At 37.0% G+C, this 25,327-nt stretch overlaps 1 protein-coding gene across 4 annotated transcripts in view; it reads right to left on the minus strand.

Moving 5' to 3' along the window:
• The window catches only part of LOC149542744 (splicing factor U2af large subunit B-like), a 144,623-nt gene that overhangs the window by 39,021 nt on the left and 80,275 nt on the right, over positions 1-25,327 (minus strand). For all 4 annotated transcript variants that reach the window (XM_089797634.1, XM_089797632.1, XM_089797633.1 and 1 more), the window contains exons 5-7: positions 16,783-16,853; positions 16,630-16,674; positions 793-852 (exon numbers count right to left, since the gene is read on the minus strand). In XM_089797634.1, the coding sequence (XP_089653760.1) occupies positions 793-852; positions 16,630-16,674; positions 16,783-16,853 (176 nt within the window). The remainder of the gene's footprint in view (positions 1-792; positions 853-16,629; positions 16,675-16,782; positions 16,854-25,327) is intronic.

Here is a 25,327-nt window from a genome sequence, read left to right on the forward strand (position 1 = left end):
CTCAGGATGTTGCTCCCTTACCCTCGTACCAAAAAGGCGGACCTAAATTCTGAGATTCCATAAGCCAGTTGAAATCAACCACCATCTAACTTTCAAACAAACAAAAAAAAATAGCAGAAACCTCATCCAACAATTCATATTTTGAGTGAGCATGTTCCCCAGATTATTCACCAACAGCAGCCACCTAGGGTTGAGCTGCTGCCACCCCACAAGCAGGAGTTTGAACTCGTGCTGGTGGCAGTGATTAGCACCAGGCTCTGTGCTTCTGCACAAAAAAAATAAAAAGAAGAGAAAAAAGAAAGCCTAATGATTAGAAAAAATTGGACAACAAAGTTTAACTGAATACCAGAATACATAAAGTGATTTCACAATTTTCTAATTCATATCCAAGTTGTGGTCATCACCCAAATCACAGTAAAACTTTAAACACAATGAATACCATTACACATAAATTAATTTCACAGTTATCTAGGTCATTCAGAAGTTGCAGTCACGTTATGATGCAAATCAGAGTAAAACTTTAACCCCTGACAGGTCCTAAATGTAACCCCAACACCAAACAGAAACATGTGAAAGTTCAGAGCATCCAATTATATTAGGCTGGTTTCCACGAGTCACAGGTTCAAGTAATGGCCAAATCAAAATCAAACAATCTATCAACTATCTTGATCCATCAAATCAGTAATTACTATAACTTTGTCGAATGGTTAAGATAAGAACCCTAACCATTTATCTTTTTAAAAAAATTGCATCAATATTGATAAGAAATTGCATTAAAAATACAATATTTACCTGTTCATTGGCCATAGGAGGAAGGCTGCCAACATACACCCTTCGTGCATGTCGAGTGGCCTACAAAAAAGATGATTTTCCTCACTACAAGTTAAACTCAACTATGAACAGAAAATGCTAGTTATTATATAATAAAACTTCAATAACATTAGCAAAGATGCACATGTAGATTATTAAGAAGCTTTAAATTTGAAGTAACTGCATAATACAATCAAATGCATTACATAATTAGCCACTTGTAACTGAGGAGAAAATGGTCATGGTGGTCCCTAAGGAGAAATTTGTCCAGTTACTGTAGAATGTAACAGCAAAAGAGGACAAAGGAAACAGTAATTTTGCTTTCCCAGATAAATAAGAATGTAACAGCAAAAGAGAACACAGGAAAGATTAAATTTTCTGCACATTGGCCCTTCAATGAAGCTAACAATATGCCCTTCAACAAAGAGTTTTGGAGTTACAAAGGAAGTAAACCATCAACAAGGGTAGTGTTGTGAGGTTTTCACACCATTTCCCTGTTGCAAATGAGGACCCCCTTTTTTGCTTTAGCAGGAGTAGTGGTCTTCAATGCTTTTTGGTGGTCCTAGTTGGTGGCAATTTTCAAGTTTCCATGTCGAAGAGAGATGAGTTTAAGCAATTTCGGCCTGCTGGAAAATCAAGTCTGTCGAGGATGTGAGCAAAAGCAAGCTAATCAAGGATATCAAGTTAAAACCAAGTAATTTGTGATGGAATGAGTTAAGAGTCATTAAAAATATCCTTGTTTCAGCTTCAGTTTGACCTTAGAAACCTAGGAATGGTTGTGGAAGGTAACACCGTTAAAGGCATGTTGAATCCCGAAATTTGGCTGTCTAGAATTGTTTGGAAACTCCAAAAATCTAGATCTTTATTAATAATTATAACTCTAATGAAGCTAAAACCTATCTCAAACATGCTGACAGTATTTATAGAAATATAACTTAAAATATGTAACTTATATTTAGATGTTATATTTTATATAAATCACTTCACCCTCTGAGCTAAAAATTGACTAAGTCTAGATGAAAAGAGCGAGGATGGGAAAATTGATATCAGGCTAGGATATCTCCCCAATGTTTGTCCTCTATCCCCAAAATCTCCAGCCAAGGAGAACAAAATTTTTGATGAGAATTAAATACCCAAATAATGATGGGAAAAATTTGAGGATTAAGGGGTGAAAATGATGAGCTTTTGAAGGCAAAAGGAGGGTTTTTGAACATCGAAAAGGATAGCAGAATTCCTCTCATCCCAGGAATTCTGCCCAAGGTAAATTCCTCTAATTCTACAACTTCCACCCAAGAGAAAACACCAAAATTTGATGAGGTCAAAATGCCCAAGTTGTAAGGATCACTAATTGATAATCAGGACAATGGAAGTAAGGAAATAGTGAAGGTAAGAGGTAAGTTTTTGAAGCATAGCAAAACGTATGAAGGGTGGCAGAATTCTCCCCTTCCAAGAAATTCTGCCCATCACCGATCCACAACTCCTAAAACCTCCATCAATGAAAAAACTTAGTTTCCTTCATAAGTCAAAAGGCCAAGTTGTGAGGATTGAAAGTTGTTGATAAGTTGAAAATGATGAAGTGGAAAGGGCTAATGATCAGATTTTTTGAGCAAGAAAAGGCATAAAACGGATAGTGGAATCCCTCTCTTCCAAAGAATTCTGCCCAAGATATTTACTCTCACCAAAATCTCTGCCCCAACAATGAAGATAGATCTTAATGCAGAAAATCAAATGCCCAAGAGGAGGAGATACAAAACAAAATTGAAGAAAGAGGCAAAATTTGTGAGTTGAAGAGTTTTAAATATAAGGTGTTGATAAAAGAGGAATATAATCAAAACCACACACATGGAGGTGGCAGAATTCCTCTCATCCAAGGAATTTCTCTAAACTCAAAATCTTCACACCCTCAACATGAGATTTCTTGTAAAGTTAATTGATTCCATGATTTGGTGAGGCTAAAGGCAATAATTAGACATGAAATTAGAGTTTGAGATGAAATCATGTTTTTGGGCTAAAAATAATGGAAAAGCATATCAGGTAAGAATTCCTCTCACCCAAGGAATCCACCATGAATTCAAAGACAAAAAATAGATCCAAACTACCTTCTAGTGTGTTGAGTAACAAAGACCATTTTCCGCAAATGTAATAACACTGCCATCATATTGGTCTGTTCCAAATGCAGATTTGAACAACTTATAAATATGAGAGGAGACATGTCTCATGAACAGACATGTCTCTATGATTAATCATCATTAGATAATATTTTAACAATAATATATAAAACCATAATATATATATATATATATATATATATATATATATGAGTATTTGTCTAAATGATGATTTAACAAAAACCATAAAGAATTATCTCCAGGTCAATTCAATCTGACTGAAGCTACAACCTTAACACTCCCTCTTAGCTAGGGAGGATTGTTATAGAACACATTATGCTCTCAACCATATGGAGATATATAATCTCAATATGATATTCCTAAAATGGCATATTTTAAGGATATAAACATATATCTATCAACTCAGATGTTATCTTTCAATAAAATCTTAAGTATGATTCAACAAGAATATTCATCATACTTATATTCTTTTAGTATGTGCAATAGCTTCAAATACATGATGCCTAGCAAAATAAAAGGTTACATCTTAGAAAGATATGTGTTATCTGGTCTCTAGCACACTCCAGGACAACAACTGAATGAAGACTATCAACTAGTAACCTTGACCTTAGGATGACAATGAAGTCTCCAATATCACAAGTATCACAATCTCAAACATATATAGGCAATCTTGACACATATGTTATCATGACCTCCGACACATTTTAGGACAACAATTTAATGTAGTCTGTTGTGGTAATAGATCAAGCAATTATCTCAATATCATGATATTCGACACAATCCGCAACAACAACTTAGTGGAGTCAATCATGACACATTTGTTAGCACAATCTTTGACGCAATTCAAGAGAACATTTAGTAATAACAAATAAACACAACAAATTCAGTATCAAGATATCTGACACATTATGGGACAGCAACTTAATGTAGTCAATCTTGATACATTCGTTATCATGATCTCCAGCACTCTAGGACAACAACTTAATGTAGTCTATCATGATAACAAGTCAAGTCATTTAAGATCGTCACCTTACAATAGCGACCATACACAAATATCAATGAAAGATTGTCACGTCTCGTGATGTTTTCCAACAAAATCATCTATTAACTCACATGATATCCACCATGAATCATGTTAGAGGGTGGGTCCACCATAGCTGCTCTTAGAGGGTGGAACAATGGTTTTCACCTCAGACTTCTCTCCCATAGAGGAGAATATAGTACAAAGAATTTCAATTCGAACTTCTCCCTCATAGAGAAGAGATCACATATAAGGGATCACACCTCAAAATTCTTCCTCTAAACAACGATCTTGAGAAGTCAGGTCCTCTAGTTACTCCCTTAGATGCTCTCTTCATCCAATGATGCTTGAAATAAACTATCGGACTCCCACTAGATCTGATATCAAACTTCGACTTTCTAGTGATAAGTCATTACTTCAACATGTACATAGGGGTAGGCCCATCAAAATCATGAGTCACACACATGTATTTTTAGACTCCCTCTGAAATTCAATCTTCTGAGTTCCTATGTTGCCTTTGAAAAAATGTTAGACTCCCTCTTAATAGAAGAATACTCATAATATCAATCATCAAGGATATTTGCTTCAAGAGTCTCACTTTATCTAGCTTGATCATCAGATGACTAATGAATTCTAGATCACAACTTCTTTGGAGCTGCTGTCATAAGAATGAGTCTGCACAACATTTGGCAAAATACCAACCTTTTTTCCTGCAAGAATATCCTCAAACATAAAGGAAAAGATCAAGGCAAATAACTCTTCTAGTAGGATTACAAATAGGAGACAGACTATAATGAGTAGATAAATGTAAAAGATAAAAATACTTATCTGCACATGAGGGTCCATAGACATTTGAAAATGGAACATCTCCTTTCTAAATATGGTTCAAGTGGGTATGGAACGTTGACTATTATTCGTAGTTACACCACCCTAGGGGGCAGGGGGCGGCGGAACAAGGGGACAAGTTTTCAAGACAGGGGGACAAAGGGGCCTTAATTTGGGGACGGTAGGGGGAACGACGAGGGGACAGCGGGTATATATATACATATGGTGTTTAAAATGCTAGTTATGAAACTATATATTGCAATATAAGATATAAAGATGTAAAAGAGTAAATACTTGAACATTGCATTGAATTGGAACATCGAGCATTAAACATAAATAGTTGAATCTGCAAATAGTCAACACTAGGATGTCCCCCATACTCGGCAGAACCTGGTGGCACCGCTAGGGACAAGGGGACGAAGTCCCCAAGTCCCTAGTGCGTTGAAGTCTCTGGGACGTGGGGCAAAAAGTGGGGCAAAGTGTCCCCATGTTACTATGCTATTATTCCCCCCCACAATGTAAAATTCTCACTTTTCTTTACAATCTTACGATCCCACCCCCCCTTCTATATGTGTGACACTCTGTTTCCCTCCATATTATAAGCCATTTGTTTCTTACTTCTTGTTTCCATTTGATCTAAAATTCTCTTGATCAACAATACATAACTATGGAGACACACGGTTAGATGAAGCACCTCTAATATCGATTTGGTCTTGATGGAAGATGCAATAATATGCCCAAATAGAATCCATCAGATGCTACTCATACTCGAATCCTTCATTCTATATAAATGTTGACCTACAACTTAAGATTCAACTCCTACATCATCCTCGAAATTCAATGTCCTTATAAGTGACACTCGACCATAATTCAAGCATGGTCATGGATTTTGCGGAGCCAATTCATGTACATTGCAATAATAAGAAGATTGATCCTGCAGTGTACTTCACCTCTACTTCAGATGTATTCATTGTTTCTATAAGGATTACCCAAACACCAATTAACCAATAGAAACCGGTGATTAGAAATCATACTACATGCAACTGTAACCCAAACATGGTGGGTGATCATATTTCATGCTCGTATCTTGCCACCATATCTTCAGATCATGCACATAGAGATCCCTTAGCTTGTCACCTACTCTGGATTGATGACGTCAGTTAAAGAAAATAGGATGATAGCAACAAAAATTAGGATGTATGAATGTTCTCCCTAGGTTCACTCCATCTAATGTGAGATCAATGTATTGTATGTTACTTCAATTCTCCGTCAATGATATGAAACCTTACTATAGAGTCATAAGCATAAGTTCAATGCATCTGATGTTGGTCATGGTCTGTATACAATAATGTATTTCTTCAAATGATAATGGCACAACCCGTTAAGCGACCCAAACAGTGTCAGTGTATCTGCAATTGAAAGGTTCCTTGACAAGATGTGGTGGGTATTATTATTTGCTAAGTATTGATTCTTTCTTGTCTAATCTCCAATGAGATCAAGTTGCTATGATATACATCATCTCATATGGCAGTTACTCAACTCCTTGCTTTATTAGAATGGATTTATATTTCTTATTAAATGCCTCTATCTTGTCCTCCATTTCTCAGTGTTGAGAATCTGGCACAGAGCCTTTCATCAGTTTTGAATGAAATGTTTCGAATACTGGTTGTATTGTATTTAATGTTGACCATATTGCTCCCTCCTTATTCGTCAGTGATAATGGCTTTTTAAATCACGCCTCCTCCATTGTTGCATATTACCAACTTCCTCATCTATTGTCATCTTCAAAATACCATACCAAATCCCTTGCCATAACCATAAATAGTAATTTCACCATATTTGTTCAATCTCTAGTATGGGATGTCCACTCTCATTTGCATCATCGCCATAAACTTTAATCTCTAGTTATCTCTAGTATAGTATGATGCTAATCGCCATAACTTCAATCAGAGAACTGTTGCTCGATTCCACTCTCATGTTTGTTTCCAACATCTAGAATGAATGCAACAGATTTTCAATAAAAATCTTAGCGACATTTTGAGTCCTTTGAAATACTTGGAGTTTGATCACTAGTCATACGACATGAGTAAAGAATGTTGACCATATTGCTCCCTCTTTATTTGTCAATGATAATGGCTTTTTAAATCACGCCTCCTCCATTGCTGCATATTACCAACTTCCTCGTCTATTGTCATCTTCAAAATAACATACCAAATCCCTTGCCATAACCATAAATAGTAATTTCACCATATTCGTTCAATCTCTACTATGGGATAACCAAAAAGGCCAACACCCTAATGAGGAGAACCGTCGCTCGTGCACTATTCCACTCACATGTTCGTTTCCAACATCTAGAATGAATGCAACAGATTTTCAATAAAAATCTTAGCGACATTAAGAGTCCTTTGAAATACTTGGAGTTTGATCACTAGTCATACGACATGAGTAAAGAATGATGCCCATTTTCTTTCATCTATATCCTCATTCTATTACCTAGACTATAGTCCAGTATCCAACAACCATGAGAATGGTTTTGACCACCCTTCACGAGATCATTATCATCTTCAATACTAAACACTAGAGTATTGATTTATTGAGCTGTGTGTAGCATCATTTGTCTCTGGTGTCGGAAACTACTTTGAATCGTCATTGATCAATACTGGTGACGATGTTAAATGTTTTCTATCCATTATAGATCGATATGAATTGGTTCCGCAGATGTGATTTGAATACAAGACTTCTTCCAATCGGATTTCTCCATGGGCCATGTGCATGGATTGTGCATTTGAGCATGTATAATTTTTCCTGTCTTTGTTAAAAAACAAAACTCCTCAGTATATTCGATACTCTCTACCTTGTTTCTTGCTATTGTTAATAGGATTTATCTCTGTCTTCCCCAAATTTCTGAGGCCCCTATGTTTATGTGATCTTTGTAAGTATTTACCTATTGACCGAATTTAATATGGTCGTATCTTGTTCACCAAAGCTAAATTAGTTGTATATTAATGGTTTTAATGTTTCTTTGCCATATCTTATTAGCCTTAGCAATATATATATATATATATCTCCTCCTCCTTGAGTGTATTGGTAAAGAGTGGTCATCTAATGTTTTCAAAGTGAGAAATAAGTACGAGCCACTCCCTGATTATTTGGGCCACAACCCACGCCAAATTCATATAGAGGATCATTTTCCACCGGAGAAAAATTCCATTGCAATCCCCAAAGATGCATTGGCCTTGGGAGGCAGTCCACTGGTACAAATAACTGGGAACCAGCCGTCAACTACCACACTTCTTAAAACTCTGAAATCTTTAAAATTTGAAATATTAATCTTTCTAGACTGCAGTCCTCTATTGGCCAAACATATAAATGTTTACAAAGAATGAATGGTAAATTATGTCCATTTTGCACATTTCTCTGCAGCGTTAAAAAATTTAAACTATAATCTAACTCTGTATATTTTAGTGTCATAGTCCACCGACCAATGCGGTTGATCACAAATTTATGGGCCACGAATAAGTGTACTGGAAATGTTGATCCTGTCTAACTTAACCCACCTCTTATTATGCAGAGTATTATCCCTTTCTTATACTCTTCATTCCATTTACATCTGCAATTAGGCTCTGACACCATGCTGAGTAACAAAGATCGTTTTCTACATATCTAATAACACTACCATCATATTGGTGTGTTCCAAATGCAGATTTGAACAACTTATAAATATATACATATATATAAGTAGATATAAGAGTATTTGTCTAAATGACGATTTACCAATAACCATAAAGAATTATTTCCAAGTCAATTCAATCCGACTGAAGCTACAACCTTAACATAGAGCTCCAAAATGATAAAATCTGCCAAGAACTTGTAAATTTGCCAAAAAAGGAAGATCTTTAGGAGGGGCAGAATTTTTCAAGGGAGAGGAATTGTATTCCTCACATCCCAAAATCTCCACAATGTGCTGCAAAGGGATACAAGAAGACAAAAATTACTGGACTGACGAGGAGAACAAGCTGTTTTTTCTTTGTCAATGTTAGTTCAAATACATCAAGGCTAATTTGGAGCGAAGTAGTTAGTGACTTGGTGGAATTCCTCTCAGACTAGGAACTCTGCACGAGGCTTACTATCAAAACTCGAAATCTCCACCTTGGAGGATGAATGAATGGAGTTTTAATGGCATCCATGAGACCAGCGGTCTAAGGGACCAAAAGAATAACAAGTTAATCTGCCTAATGTAATTTCTACAAGTTGCCCCTTTTATTGTGAATTCACATTAGGAAGATAGATGTCTTGGGTATTCTTCCCTCATTAAAAGTTCCTTCATACTGTTCCCCTGTAAGTTGTCCTTTATTGGCTACAAAGATCTTCATAGGCTACACATTCTTTGATAAAATGTCACTTTGATTCCACCACCCCTTTGCTACAAAAAGTATACATTCTTTCCTTCCACACCTCTTTGGGGACCTTCCATCTGTACAAGCTTCACATCACAAGTGATGAGTGCTGGTCCTCAGCTGAGCAATTAGAATTGGGCCTTTCCTTTAATTGCGGATCCTAAGTACTCTTTATCTAAGTCACAAGGTTCGAGTTCGAGTTTGACAACTATAAAGTTCGGATGAAGTTCGACAAGTCAAAAAAACCAAAAAAAATTCGACATTAAATTCGCCTTATGCAATTCCCAAAAAATATAAATATATGTTATTAATATTCACAAATATTAATAAAGTAATATAATTATAAATAAATTATAAATACACAAATTATTAACATTTAAACTTTTAATAATAAATAAGCATAAAAAATATTAATATGTAATTCCATGTTGCCTTTGATTATAAAATAACAATATTACAAATAAAGAAATACAATAATTATTAATAATAAATAAACGAAATATTAATGTTTTAAATAAAAATATACATATTCATTTTATTGTATTTACAAATGAACTTAAAACTTTTGAACTTTAAATAAATCAAACTAAATAAACTTAAACTTTAAAATAAATCTCAAACCTAAAAAAAACTCAATTAAGTTTAATCTTTCAAACATTAGAATTAAAACTATTAGAGACTATGTGGATGGGATGAAATGTTGAACATTGCCATAGAGCTACGATAGCCTGCAACAGTGTGACAGAGACATGAGCAGCAGATGAAGGTTGTGAAATGTTGCAGAACCACGAAAAATATTGAGGAAACACTGTTGAACAGCCACCAAACACCGTTGAAAAATCATGAAAAAAGGGCAATGAAGGTTGGGAAATGATGAACAGAAAACATTGGATCAGGAAAGCAATGGCCGCCACAACTGATTATTGCAAACAGTCAGATCGAATATTTTTGCCCTAGCTCTCCGTCTGTGAAAATGTTCAATCGATTCATGCCATTTAGTGAACCCAAAGGCCATATTTATCATTATTTTCTGCCGAGAACCCTAAAAACGACAATAGAATATATTAAATAGAAACGACCACAGCTTTATCACCATACGAATTTATGGCGAACTTTTACGAATTTTTAAAAAAAATCATAGGTTTGCCGAAATTCAAACCTGGAGCCGAATATTCGGCGAACCTTGTGACTTAGCTCTTTATCACCATGGTCTCATGTGGGACTAAATTCTTTGACATAATATGCTTTTATTTCTACCTATCTTAATTGCGAAGAATTCCACCAGCAAGCACCCAAATTTACTATTTTGGTCTCAGAATTTAAAAACTAGGAATAAAAATTTCAAGCAATGATGAAATCAGCCAAAATAAGAGGATCAATCCACTAAAATAGACAATCAGCTGAAGCAAAAGGGGATGATTTATGTCCCCAAGACGAAACGAAATTTAATTTAATTAACAGTCCCACCTTCTTTATCAGGTTAGTTTAGAAAGCATGTGAAAAGGTTTAGATAATATTATATTTTGGCCTAAAAAGGCCAAGTTGGCCCTCACAGTAGACCTGCCCCTTCAAGTCATTGGTAGCCTGTATAAAGGGGGAGAAGTTAATTCATTTCACATCATTCCAAAATAAATAACTCTCTGCTCTGAGCAGTGGACTCCTCCTAACTAGCACTGAGATTCTGTTAATGGGCAGCAAACTATCATTAGAGAAAGTGAATTATCTGAGGAGAGGAAACAGATTGTCATAAGAAGGAAGTAAATTTTATTGAACGAATAGCGATCTTCAAGCATAAAGAGCAGATTTCTTTCAAAAATCAGAGAGGAGGGGCAATAAGAAATGAAACTTTGGCATGTCATACATTACAAAACCAATTTATTTTCCAGATTTCAAGTAATCTCAGATTTTATCAATGAAATCAAAATTAGGATTTACAAGAAGAAAGAGAACTTTGATCAAATGCCTTTTGCCAACTTGTTTTGATGTGGAAGAAAGTGGAATTTAGATGCAATTTAATTTCATATTTCATTCATTTTGTTTATTTCCTATCTAATTGGCAAGTTTCATGAAATCTTCCCTGTCTTGCTAAGTAAATTGTTTGAGGAGAAGCTAGGAGAGCAAGGAGATGAAGACAGGTCAAGCAAGGTCAAGCTCGAGGACTTCAAATAAGGAGGTTCAAAGTCAAATTATTAAAGTCCAAATTCTAGAGAGGATCAAGGTGAAATCCAAGAAAGCAAAGAACAAGAAGGGAAGACCAGGATTTACAAGTGGAAGGAAATTTTTAACTTAAGTTCATTTTGAAGAATCTAAATACATGAAAGCCTCACCACTTCATGAGGATCAAGGTTAAACCATCTAAAGATATATCAAGTTTGCAAGTACAGGAAAGTTCAAATCATGGTAATGAGAAGATTTCTAAGAACGAAGATGGAGAAAATTTGAGAAGATGAAGCAATTTGGGAAATATTATCACAATTGAAGGCTTGATAATGTTAGTATCAAGAGATATTTTCTCATCACAAAAAAATTGACCAAGTCTACAAGATAAAGATGTTGAAGTGGCACCCACTTGTCTTCTACGAATCAGAAAATTTCACTTACACGTGTTCAAGCAAATTCAATCACATTATGCCAAATGTACAATTTTCTCATTGGTCTCAAAAGCTTTGTAATTTTCTTATTGGCCCACAGGGTAGTGCATGTAATTGGTCGATAGTATTGCAACCTAGTTAGGGCTTGTAATGGGTAAATTTTGGTCCTTGACCTCGGACTGATCTTGGCCCTTCATTGTAATTGAGCAACTATTAAAGGCCAAGGCCTCTCATTTGTAAAGAGTTAGATTTTAGATTCATTGGAGAGAGATAGTACTAGAGTTAAAGTAGGAAGAAGACTTGAAGTAATTGTTTTTGATTAATGGTAAAAATAGGTTTTAAAGGGACCCTGAAACTCTTTACAACCTCTTAAAGATAGGTATTCAATGAGAACACTTTCAACAACAGTTACCCACAGAAAGATAACAAGAGAAACATCAAACAAAAATAACAACTACTAGCAGCAACTAGTAGACAAAATAGAGCTGCAGACCAAACACAACGAACAGCCAAAAACCAAAAGAGACCACTATGGGACCAAAACAACAAGGGCCAAGAGCACCCTACTACACCATCTGCATAACGGAGTCTCTGTCTCCTTTTCCAGTTTCTCAAGCTTTTGCAAGCACTCAATAATATCAAACTGCTCTTTAATAGTTTCCTTTTTCTCGCTCTCCATCTTCTTCCTAGTGCTTACTCGTGTTCCATTACCAAGTCCTTCTTTAACACCAATCAAAAACCCTTCATCCTTGTCCACATTAATGATCTCTTTGACCTTCAAGCTTTGAAGGAAAGCATTCATGCCTTTGAGGTTGATCACTGAAGCCCTGAGACCTTCATGGTTATGGAGGAGAATGCTCCTGAGAATCGTTTCATTTTTATGAATTCTCTCCTTGATCTGCTACAGACGAACCTCCATAATCGCCTTATATTCATTATCTACCTCTATCTGATTCTCTTTGCCGGTTGGCCTCATCCATTGTTTTGCAAAGATCCTGCATTCTGTTACTAAGATTCTTAATTTCTTCCACCATCCATTTGTCAAATATGTAGGAATTCGTGGGCCTAGCCTTAACAGATTGAACAATGTCCATAAAGTTATCCAGGTCAACTTTATCCTTGTTAAGGTTATGGTTTTGAAAAGTATCCATTTTACCTTTTTCTCCAGGCTGAAGAAAGGAGTTTTCCTCCACAACACTAGAGAGAGGGATATCCGTAGGGTTAGATTCTTCCCAATACTTGTCATTGGGATCTTTGTTCTCTGGTTCAAGAACCCCTCTTTCCTCATTGACCTTGGGAGTCCTATTTTTACCAATCTCATGAAGAAGAGAAGCAATTGTCTTTTCCCAAGTAGTATTGTCATTTTCATTGTTTTCATGTTCCCCTTCGCTACCTTCCTTCTCATCCTCCACTTCCTCCTCTTCCTTAGCTTCCCCTTCTTCTTCACTATCCTTTGTTTCCTCTGACTTGATGAAATTGTTGCCATAATGCTATCAAAGTAATTGATGATTCATTGGTGACCTCCATGGTGAATTACTTAATGTTGTTTTGAAGTGTTGAATGGTTTCTTCAATTCCTCACATAGATTAGCTTTCATTTCATGTTAAATAAATGTAGAAGTAGATGAATGGAAGATATTGTTGGATGGTGATTAATGGCAAAGCTAGTGTCCATATCTTTTGATACTTGTTGATTATAAGTAACAATGCAAGGTTAGATTTGGGCCTTAATTGCAAGTGTAATTTCTATCGAAGATGTTCATTTAGATTGTGCCTTCATAGGGTATTTGGATGAATATGGACAATGTGAAAATCATTCTTGCATCCATAAAAGAAAGTACCCTCCTATGCCTAGTTGATATGGCAACGCTTGGATTAGAAGAGGCTCACCCCATTATCAACAATGCCTTACATACTTAGAGTTAGATAGAATTCCTAAACCCTTTCTCCTTTCCAAGTTATTTGGTTGGAAGTGATTTGAAGTAGGGCGAGAGCTCTTCATCAAGCGGGGCTAGGCCTCATTGGGCTATTGGTGCCTATACCATTCTTGCTACCCCGGTGGTGAAGCGGCAAAACTACTTGCTTTGTTTCTGCTGGCATGTAAAGTGGGTTGGAGTCATCCCTTCTTGGCTGGTAAAGATGCATTCTCCTTTCTGAGCCATTGATGGAATAACGTAAGCCCCTTGTGATTAACAGCATGTCAAATCATTAAAACTGAGTGAAAATCCACCATAAGAAGGAACCTTGAAGTTGTCTCATTTGATCACACAATTTGTATATATTGTTTACGAGAGAGTTGGAAATTCGATATTTCATCTTGAGATACTAAGTATTTGATTATTATAGTTAATATTCCTAAACCCTTTCTCCTTCACAAGTTATTTGGTTGAAAGTGATTTGAACAAGTTTGTAATTTCCCCTCTCCTTAGGTTGTTTTGGGACAAGTTTTACATATAGAAATTATTAGCAAAATAGACCATTAAATTCAATTGTAATGTTTGATAATCTAGGAATGCCATTATTTCTACACATCCCTAAGAATTCCTTCAATCAAGCTTCCTAACCCTCTGGGAGGATCTCCTCCATGTCTTGAGGAATGGCCCTTGATTATTTGGCCTTCCTTCTTGAAACTACCTTCCAAGTCGGGCTTCATAATCCTCTGTGAAGACCCCCTATGTTTCGTCGGACGATCCTCAATTAATTAGCCATCCCATTGAGAGGAGTATCTTTAAGGTCTACTGGGTTTGTCTATCAAACCCACTACTATTCTCATATTAAAGTCAATTCCCATTTCTTACAATTCTTAAACTTAATATTTCAACCCAATTTATATTTGGTTCCCTGATCTTAATTTCTTATTAGAACCTTATCATCATAAATTATCTAATTGGTCCCTATATATTATTTAGAAGAACAAATATATGTAAATTACTATCCTCCTATATATTATTATATCTATAAGAACATATTTACTATCTATAAGTGGTATACCTCCAACGCCATGTCCACTTACCTTTGCTTTAAAGGTAAGGTGGGTCCTATTTAATATTTACAATCGAATCCTTTTTAATAATTATCCCCCTTACACATGGCACGAGTAGAAAAAGGTGCGTTAGATTCACCAACTCTGCGCTGGCCAAATCACGTGGTTTGCGAGTGACATTTAGACTGGTCCTTGGTAGTTTGACCACCTATCAAAGTCTTCACCGTCCAACTTGGGTGTGGCTATCTTAACACATGCCCTCCTTGCTATCTTCCTTTAGCGCCTTTGATTCTAGAAACATACAAATCTCGATTGTCATGTCTTCACCTAATCGTATTGGTCTGTCGTAAACTCTTATTTCTAACAACTCTTCTTAGTACGACTATGTTTGCCAGATGACGGGGCTCTTCCGTAGTTGTCGCCTGCTATTTAAGGTATGTACTTCTGCTCCTTATTTCGGACCCCACCTCCCATATTTATACATGGCAAAGGTTACAGCCATGGACCATTTACTTCATTATCCTTTACCAAATTTCCAACTTGTCCAATCAATGTTTTTAACATGTGATAATATTAGTGATTTAGAATTATTACTTAATTTATTTATTTATTAAGTAACAATTTAAATTAGGATTTTTACTAAGTTCTTTGGAATTACATTCATTTATAAACAAATGTAAATATAATCGATTGTGTAGAACGAACCTTGAATATACATATATATTAAGTGTAGTATTATCTGTATATTCATCAATGGTGGTTTTTTTTTATTACATTTCAGTATTAACAAATATATCATATTACTTGATATAATTGATTTATCATAATCTACAAATACACATGTTTTAATAAATTAACATATGAAATATTTTTATCAATTTGGGCTCATGACAAAGTAAAAGTCAAGTTGATATCCATTGATTGACTAGTGTAAGTCCTTTTGTTATAACCAGTATATCAGATCATTAAAACTGAGTGAAACTCCACCATAAGAAGGAACCTTGAGGTTATCTCATTTGACCAAAAAATCTGTATATGTTGTTCAGGAGAGAGTCGGATATTTGATATTTCATCTCGAGATACTAAGTATTCGATTATGTATATTGTAGTGGAGCAAAACTCACATCAACAGGTAGGAAACATGAAAGCTACAGGGGCAAGAAACATTTTTGCAATAGAAATCTGTCAGATGTAACAAACTAATAGTGGTAGAAAATAGGACTGTAACAAACAAAATGTTGTCAATTTTTGCTATATTTAAAACAATGATGCATACATGCTGGTGTATTTATGTCAAGTCATAACTCTGTTATTTTATACTGTCCTGGAACCCTGCATGGTTTGGATGGGACTATATTAGGTTATATGAATGTAAAAATATAACTGACGATCCTCTTTTATTACCAAAATCAAATCTGGCAGCTCCAAAAACTTTGATGAAGTTTGATCTAGATTTGAACCAGATCCAGCTAGCTTTGAAACTATACAGTTCTCAGACAATATCTTTGCCTGCACTGGTTTGAACGTGGAAAACTCAATCTCTGATCAAGTCGAATGACATTCATGTTGTTAGTCATGCTTTTATCTCATTCTTTGACTTTTCGTGGATGATGCCATCCTCTTAGTGGAATATATGAAATGACTCAAAAGCCAACCCAACTCCCTTGATTCATTTTGTGTGATCTCTAGCAACTAAATGAAATGCAGTATAATTTAAGTTATATTCCATAATACTGGACACTCCATCCTTAACTTGATCTCTCTTTCATTTGCTTTTTACCCGTAACAACATTAGGAACTTCCACATATGCATTCACATTTAATATTTTCCAAAGCATTTTTGTTTTGACAAGTTTGTCTGGAAGGATAGATACCTGTTGTGTCATTGCTTGTCCTGGCATCACAGGAAGAGTTCCAAACTGCCGCAATGAGAAGATCCATATGTTGTCATTACAAAACATACTAAAGTAACTTTTTAATGTAACTACCACTTTCAAGTTACATTTGATAGCTATCGGACTGCACACCTGTGTACCCCCAAAAGGAAAAATGTTAGGGAACATTCCAGGCATCTGTTGTGACATTCCTGGAATCTGACCTGTATTCATCAAAGAACAACATATCAGAATAGTCATGCCACTAAAATGACTTTATCCTAGAAGTTTTATACCAAATTAATGTACAACTGGAGCATCAGGAAGTAGTACTTTTTTAAACCAGTTCACTAGAATGACCCCAAAAAAGAAGATTCTAATAACTAAATGACTTGAATCCAAGGAGTCAAAATCAATTTTCTCTACAAGTGGATACACTGAGAAGTGAAGATGGTGCTCTAGAGCTTGATAAGGATGACCGTTAGTAATCCTCCATTGTTTCTTTTGAAGCTGCACTTTCTACTGTTGAATACGATTGGTAACCTTTGCTGTTTTGTGCTTCTTCATTATTTAGCTTTCTTTATAGCCTTTGGTTTGATTTGATCGAAGTAATGCTTGTCCTTTCATTATTTGTGCTAATTAACATTATGATGTATGAGTACTAATTGGATGAGATCAATCTGTGGCCTTCTTTTTAAATTTCATTAAATTTATAATTACTAGTAGGGTTGTATAAAATCCTGGGCATAGATTAGTTATTACTATCAAAATTACTATTGTGGTTGATCATGGTTGGTTAGTATCTGACATCCATCCCTCCCTTTCTTCCAACTCGGACTGAACTAAATGTACATCAAAAACTGGTTGGAAGATATAATATTATAACATTTAAATGGAACACTATAAATTCAACATGATAGAAAGATAAAGATGAAAATGTTAAGAGTCATGACAAAGGAGAATAAGAAAAAAGAAAACAAGAGTCTACAAACTGTTTTTAAAGATTACAGGAGTCAACTCCCCCACAATCATCAATGTAAATCTCAAACTAGCTTAAAGTATGCGTAATGTCCCCTTTTGATGAAGTCTTGTAACACCACTACTACTAAATAGCTTATGTGGATTGTGGCATTACCACAGGACCTTTAAACTCACACTAGATAATGTTTACAACATTTTAAAGGTAGAGTAGATACAATAAGATAAGATAAATTTATCAATGTCCAGCAAGAGACCACAAGGGTCTAAGGGACAGAAAGCATACAAAGAGGAAACCGCCAACAATAGGAGCACCAAACGGTGTTCACAGAAAGAACAAGACAAGAAAGCAAAATAACAAGAACCTAAGAGAGACAACCAACGAACTACTCCTCACAAGCGAGTAGTCAAGAGCTGAGGGGTACTTCCCTGTGAGCCCTAGGCCTTCTTGAAGAGCTCCTGAGAATCATGTGGTGTTGTTGGGTATAGCCTCTGCAAGGTTTCACAGACCTGGTATGATCCAAAGAGTGGCAAGGGGGCTGCTTCATTCCTAGGCCAGGGGCCCAGGTGCGAAGAATGAGCTGATGAACTAGTCAATAGACTGCCTCGAAGATAACTGAGGCTGCAGAATGAGGTTGCAAAGCCGCAAGGCATCCTTGGAGATAAGTGCCAAGCACTGCTGATTTGTGCACTTGAAGAATGATGAGGTACCCAACATTGTGGAACCGTAAAGGACAATCTATCTAACTAAAGAGTCCAGGAGGAACATCTTGTTCGTGTTATCCTAAAAGTGATGTTTGAAGCACTGTGTCTCAAGCATAGCTAGGAAGTCAAGCCCCTTGTTCACATGGGGCTGCATAGCGAGTTTCAAACTGAAACGGGGCCGAAAGAACTTAAACCCCAAGTATGTATAGGTGGAAGTGATCTCAATCTCCTCACCCTAAAGAAAAAGTGAAGTTGTGAGGTCTTCTAAAATATCCCGAAACGGATATTTACTAGATTTCTCTTTCAACAATATATTCAGAACTAAACATTGCAGATGTATTATGGCACAATCAAAACCAATATAAATCCCAATAGATATTTAACCAGCTTCTTAAATATAATATCCAAACTCAACATAGGCAGATATAATACGATACAACAATAAAACCAGCAAATTCTCCAAAAGAAAATAACCGTCTTTCCAAGATACTATTCAAGATTTGAACATATGAAAGTGCATCACAAACCAGTAATATAAAACCAGTAAACTCTTATACAACTCCGTAAACACGTTATTGCATTATACAACAGCAATACAATAACCAGCACTAAAAAATCCAATCTTAAATACAGATTAACAGTCAGATTGGAATACTAGAATAAGAACCTGTAAGCGCATCTGAAACACCTTAATTGATGTCTCCCCGGACAATGGGTTTGCGTTCACTATCTGCCAACACGCGGGGCTATATCCACATACTAGCTAAAAGTTGAAGCTTTCCAAATACTCTCGCAAGAGAGAATTGAAATCTGAAATAATAAATCATGCATGCCCAGGAATGAGCCTCTTTCCCTTTTTAATACACAAACTAAGACTCTTCGACCCCCCTCTAGCTTTCGTCTAATTCCCTTGTGACTCTTCAACTTCCCTCTCGCATTTTGTCTTATTCCTCTTTGACCTTTTGCCCTCTTTGTAATATTAAATTGACCTTTTAATAATTTGAGTCTACGCTCTCCTAGTCAATTTTAACATTATATATAATAAGACTTCAATATTTCTAATGTCCCAAAAAGGGGACATTACATCTTCAAGCAATTGAAGACCATCACCCAGGTCTTGCCTAGGTTTACAACTAACTACATTGAAGCACAAAAGGAGGTCAACCTATCAAGGAGCCTCTAGAGTTCCTCCAAGGAGGAAGCCAAGAGAACAACATCGTCTACAAAGAGCAACATGGAGATCGAAATCTAGTGTAAAAGGCAACCATCACCAAGGAAATAGGATTTACAAAGGGAAGTCCCTAACTCATTGATGTAGATGCTAAATAGAGTAGGAGAGAAAGGGCAACCCTACTTCACCCCAATGGTGTACTGAGTATTGTCTGAAAGTCCTTAAGGGGTTTTGAACATGCCCACCACACTCTCATATAACCTCATGATAGCCATCAGGATGACCTCTGAATCCCCAATCTCCCTAAGCCACCTCAACTATAGTCGGAAAAGTGAGTATGTGATCCATGCTCTAGTAATTTGTCTAGAAACTAGCATGCCCCTTGGCCTGAAAATGTTGATAGTTGAGCTCCCTGGATAAGATAGTGTTCAACATTGTGGTGTCTAACTTGGCAAAAGTATGCCCAATCATGATAGTCTTGTAGTTGTTGGGGTCAGAGATCGGCCCGGTCTTATGTATCAAGTAAATGATGTGTAGCAACCAAGAGTCAAGAAAACCAGTCCAAATCACCCTATTAAAGAGCACAAGGAGAAAGGACCCCAAAATAATAATGCCAACCTTGATGAGCTTCACCTGGAAACTCTCCTCATCTACAATCCCACTACTGTTCATATATCTAACTGCCCCACAAATGTCGGTGAACATGAGAAGGTCACAACGAGGCAGGTCAGTAAGATGGGGGGGGGCAGGTGGCCAGTGATATAAAGAGTGGATGTGTGGGAGACAAGGGAGCTATGGTTGAGGGTGGAGGGGATGGTGAGGGAACATGGTATGACAAAAGAGCAGCAGGGTGAACATCTGCTTCTTATCGCAAAGAAAGCAGCGGTAATCAAGTCTAAACCAAGCAAAAGAGGGTGAGTGAACGGAGAAGGCAGAGAAAACCGAGTGGTGGAAGGACTTGCAGTCCTTATAAAACAATTGATTCATGGGACACAAGAGCCTATGTGAAGGGCTACAAAAGAGGGAGAAGGAGCGGTAGAGGATGAAAAGTAGAGTCGACTCCCATAAGGCAACAACAAGCAAATCAAACATGTGGGGAGCATCCCCAGATTCTGTGAAAGAATCCTGGTGAAGGAGACGCTTAAGGTGATGGAAGAAGAGGTCATGGACCATGGTCACCCTCAGCAAAGCGAAAAGACATATGGGTGGGGGGGGAGGGGGGGAGGTCAGGGGAGTAGCACCGAGTGGAAGGAAGGGGGAGGCAGAGGGAAGAAGGGGGGAGGGGTGGAGAATAAGGTTGAGGAGACGGGAGATGATTGAGCCACTAACCAAAGGGATAAGGGAGGCACAAGAGATGGCATAATCCACAACACTTGCATTGCTGCAGTAGGGCCAGCAAACAAAAATGTCGAAGCCTAGGAAGTAGGAAAGCACATTCAAGGTCACAAGTCTGAAGACATACAACTACAGCAGATGATGCTTGTACCTAGTAACAGGTCCCTGTTTGTCCTATGCAATGCATTGTAAGCCTAGAGCATCCGAATTAGATTCTGCAGTGCAAACCAAATCTTACTCACAATTGTAGAGGGGTGTCTGAAAATCTTTGGTTCGTACATTAAAGTCCCCAAGAATGATAATGTTCCCCATGGCGGAAAATTTGGTAATGTACTCCTATAGATCCTCGAAAGGGTCCTTGATGTCTGTGTTATGCACTGCGTAGTACAAGGAGGTCAGCGGAAAGTAACAAACAACAATGTAGAAGTCTCTAAGGCGTGATATTCCTCAGCTAATACGTATCCACATGAAAATGGAAAAAATGATGGAATGGGCCATTGAAGTTGAGGCTAAAAGGCGATCACTGACTAAACAAACAACAACCCCAGAATCCCTAACCACACTAGAACACTTAACCTCATCCCTAAAAGCTAACAACCACTTATAATCAGAGATGTCTAGAAGAGGATGAGCAAGGCTCTCATGAGTCTTCACAACAAGGAGAATGTCAACAAGGGCATCCTAAAAAAGACCTGGCAATGACCATAAAGAGTCATTGTAATTCCAGTAGATGACATGGAGGGAAATGCAATAAGATTCCACCATGCCCAACTACTGTCGAGAGAGTCATTTGGCCTTAGCGGCCACCCTCGAGTCCCACCCTAGAGGAGGGGAGTCCAGAATAATAGCTCTAAGATTCCTGACAACGACCCACTTTCCGTTGCATCTCACCTTTGCCACAAGTCCTTGAGAATGCCTCAGCTTTGCAACCTGGGATCTAGTGAGATCCTCGTCTAGGTAGATCTCGGTGGGAAGAGGAAAGAGCTTCCTCCTTGCCCTAAGAACCCAGAAACAGTCTGCAAGTGTAAGAAACCTAAGAAAGAGTGTACCATCCTGTCCCATCCAAACCATGTCAAGCGTATTATCTACAAGACCCAACTAGTTAGTAAGGAAGGTGTAACAAATAGAAAGAGGGTTGGAAGAGGAGGGTGGGAGGCCCGAACCCACCAGTTGAGCTCACTAGCCTACCTAACCCAATTGTTTGCCAGCTTGATCTCAACATTTGAGAGTGGGACAGAGCCAAGAGAGTTGCAAATAGATGCCTATGATTTTAATTGTTCTTTAGTTTAAGAGACTAAGAATGATTGCTTTCCCACAAGTTTAGCTTGTCGGTCACGAAGCTCTTGCACTTGCTCAATGTTAGTGGCAACCAGCAACTTAAGATTAGTCGAGGAGCTGTCAAGAGTGGAGAAGCCTCCAAACTAAAGTTTCAAATCTGCCATAGTGGAGGAGAGAGGAAGAGGACTATGTCTCTTAGTTGTGAATTCTTAGTCTCAAGTTTAACAATGTGGTCCACCAGTCACTGGTAGGTGACTAGTGTACTCGAAGGATCCAATACCATGCTAGTTAGGACAAACAGCAAAAGGAGTCCACCGCAGATATCAACACCCAAAAAGTTTGGTTTTTTGTGGAATTCTTGCGAAGCAAGCTACCCAGCCAATGAAAGGAGTCAAGCACACAAGGTCTGTAGAACTCCCTGCAAAGCGTAGGTCACAAGAAAACTGCAAAAAGAAGACCAAACGACCAACAACCTGTAGAGAGATTGCAGACAACCCAACAATCATTGGCGGCCTTCGCAGCAAGGACAACAAGAGCAACAAACTCAAAGCAACAATAGAGGTGACCACCATGTAGAAGACTATGAGAACTAGAAGCAGCTGGAGAACAGAGACAGAGATGCAAGTGCAATTGTAACTGTCTGTCTCCAACTAGAAACCTTGAAGATCCTAAGCAGGAGGAGCCCGAGCGGGAGAGCACAAACACCACCAACACAAACGTGGGATCTCAAACAACCAAACAATAGTTAGGACCCATGCAGGCAAAAACACAAAGGCACAACAAAAGGCAGCACACAGAGACGCCATGTCAAGTCAAAATAGAAGCAAGGGAGCTAGGCAATCCACAAACAAGCAACCACCACAAACTAACAGAAGATAGCGAGTGAGCTAGCAACTACGAACATCCACGATGACAAAAATGAAGACTTGGAGCAAAAACAAAAGCAACAAAGAAAGACTGAAAATGGTACCCAATAAGAGCAAAAACAACGGAAAATAACACCTCATACGCTAGACGTGTGAGCGAGCACGAGAGCAATAGCAATAGGAAGAAATGTACCTACAGATACCAACAACCACCATTGATGGCATGCAAGATGTAGAAGTCTGATCGACGGGTTAACTTTGCGAGCGTAAGCACAAACTCAAACGCAAGGAGACTCATCATGGAGAAAATTTCATAGACCTAGATCAATAGCATCTATCGAATATCTAATATCTAATTATTGCTCATAAGAAACAATATATACTCACACACACACACACACACACATATATAGAGAGAGAGAGAGTATTATATTTGACTATCCAAAATGATTCGATCTATTTTAGTATTGATTCAATCTTTGTTATGATGCAATGATCATACAGTGATAACATCATAGTTTGCATGAATCGAGAATGTGACTGTTCTATCACACACTATTCTCCCACTACCGTGGGTTATATTATTACTCCATTCACCAACTGTGATCGGGTGCTCATGAATTATTAGAACCCGATTATGATCAGGCTCATGAAATATGTAATCACTAAATGTAATTTGTGTTTATGGAATATAACTAAAGTTGTTAAGGGTCATCTCATATAGAGACATGACCCTACAGGGCCAAAGGGCACATAGAGTCATGTCTCTACATGAGACATAACCGTTCCATCCCTTTTATATATTGAGCGCTATGATCGCTTGGAAACACATCGACAATCACACGTTAATACCTACGATCTACATATAAATTCACCTGCAATCAATAAGAAAGGACTAGTATTGTTCATTGGGAGATTCAAACACAAGTAAGATATTAGAATTCACATAAAGCATTCTATCTATATCTCTATAGTTGATTGATAACAAAACTGAAGCATTCATAAACATTCAAATCTATTATTATATGGAAATTGAATTGAAAGATTAACTCTTTCATTGATCTACATTCCTTAACATGGTATCAGAGCCTAGTTGGTAGAACAAGTATTAAACCGACTGTGACACTTGATTCAAGATCACTGAAATATTTCTTTATTCAACAAATCAATCATGGTGAACAATATTACAGTTGAGGATAGACTGAAAGGCGCCTCTAACTTTGTTTCATAAAAAATTTAAATTATATCAATACTTCAAGAACTTGAATTGGAATCATTTATAGAAGAACACAAGAAAATGCTTGAAGATAAGCAAACAAGACAACATGGAAACGGCGTAATAATAAAGCTAAGAAAATAATCATTGGATTAAAGACCATATTCTTCCATCAATAGCAAAACTAACAATTGCTTATGAAGTGTTCAAAACTACTCAAAATACATATGAGATAAACAATGCAAGCAGATTGCTTACCTTAAAACAGCAACTCGTAAACATCAAAATGGATAAAGGAGATACAATTTCACCCTACTCAAAAAATTGAGTTAAGGGACCAACTCTCTACTATTGGAAACAATGTAGACAATTTCGAATTATCTCTAATAGCCCTTAGAGGATTACCAATTATCATGGGAATCCTTTATCCAATTCACTAGTCGTCCCACTCTACCTAAATTTGATTGACTCAAAAATGATTGTACTCAAGAAGAGTCTGAATTAATCTCAAGAGGTATCATCTCTAATATAGAGGAAGAGATTCAAGCATTACATGCAAAATCAAATAAGAAGGGTAAAAGGAAGAGAGGAAAGAAAAACTATAAGAAACGAGATCTATCAAAGTTCAATGTTACAAATGTGACAAATTTGGACATACTTACATGTATTGTCCCGAAAGTAGGAAAAATCCAGTCAACATGGTTGAAGTAAAGGAAGCGGAAAACTCACTATTCTTCCTTGCCTTGCCTTATCAACTAAGCTAAACACCAATAAAAACACATGGATAGTTGATAGTGGAGCCTCTAGGCACATAACCAGATTTAGAGATCAATTTGAAAATCTTGAAGGATATTCAACCGAAGAAGTGACAATAAGAGACAACTCCACCTACCCTGTGAAAGGAATTGGGATCTGTTCAGTGCAACTAAATACTAGGGCTAACTTGCACCTAAAAGATGTCCTATTTGTTACTGGTTTCAAGAGAAATCTTATCTCTATATCTGGTCTAGCAAATCAAGGGTATTGAGTTGTCTTTGAAGAAAATAAAGTCATATGCTGGCCTAAAAATTCAAACATTAAAAATGCAATTTCTATTGGATTTAGCGAAGAGAGTCTATACAAACTTTGTAATTTTTCAAATTTAGCCCT

The sequence above is a fragment of the Cupressus sempervirens genome, chromosome 8 (genome assembly GCF_028749045.1).
Source record: "Cupressus sempervirens isolate cs-2001-9-10 chromosome 8, ASM2874904v1, whole genome shotgun sequence".
NCBI lineage: Eukaryota > Viridiplantae > Streptophyta > Pinopsida > Cupressales > Cupressaceae > Cupressus > Cupressus sempervirens.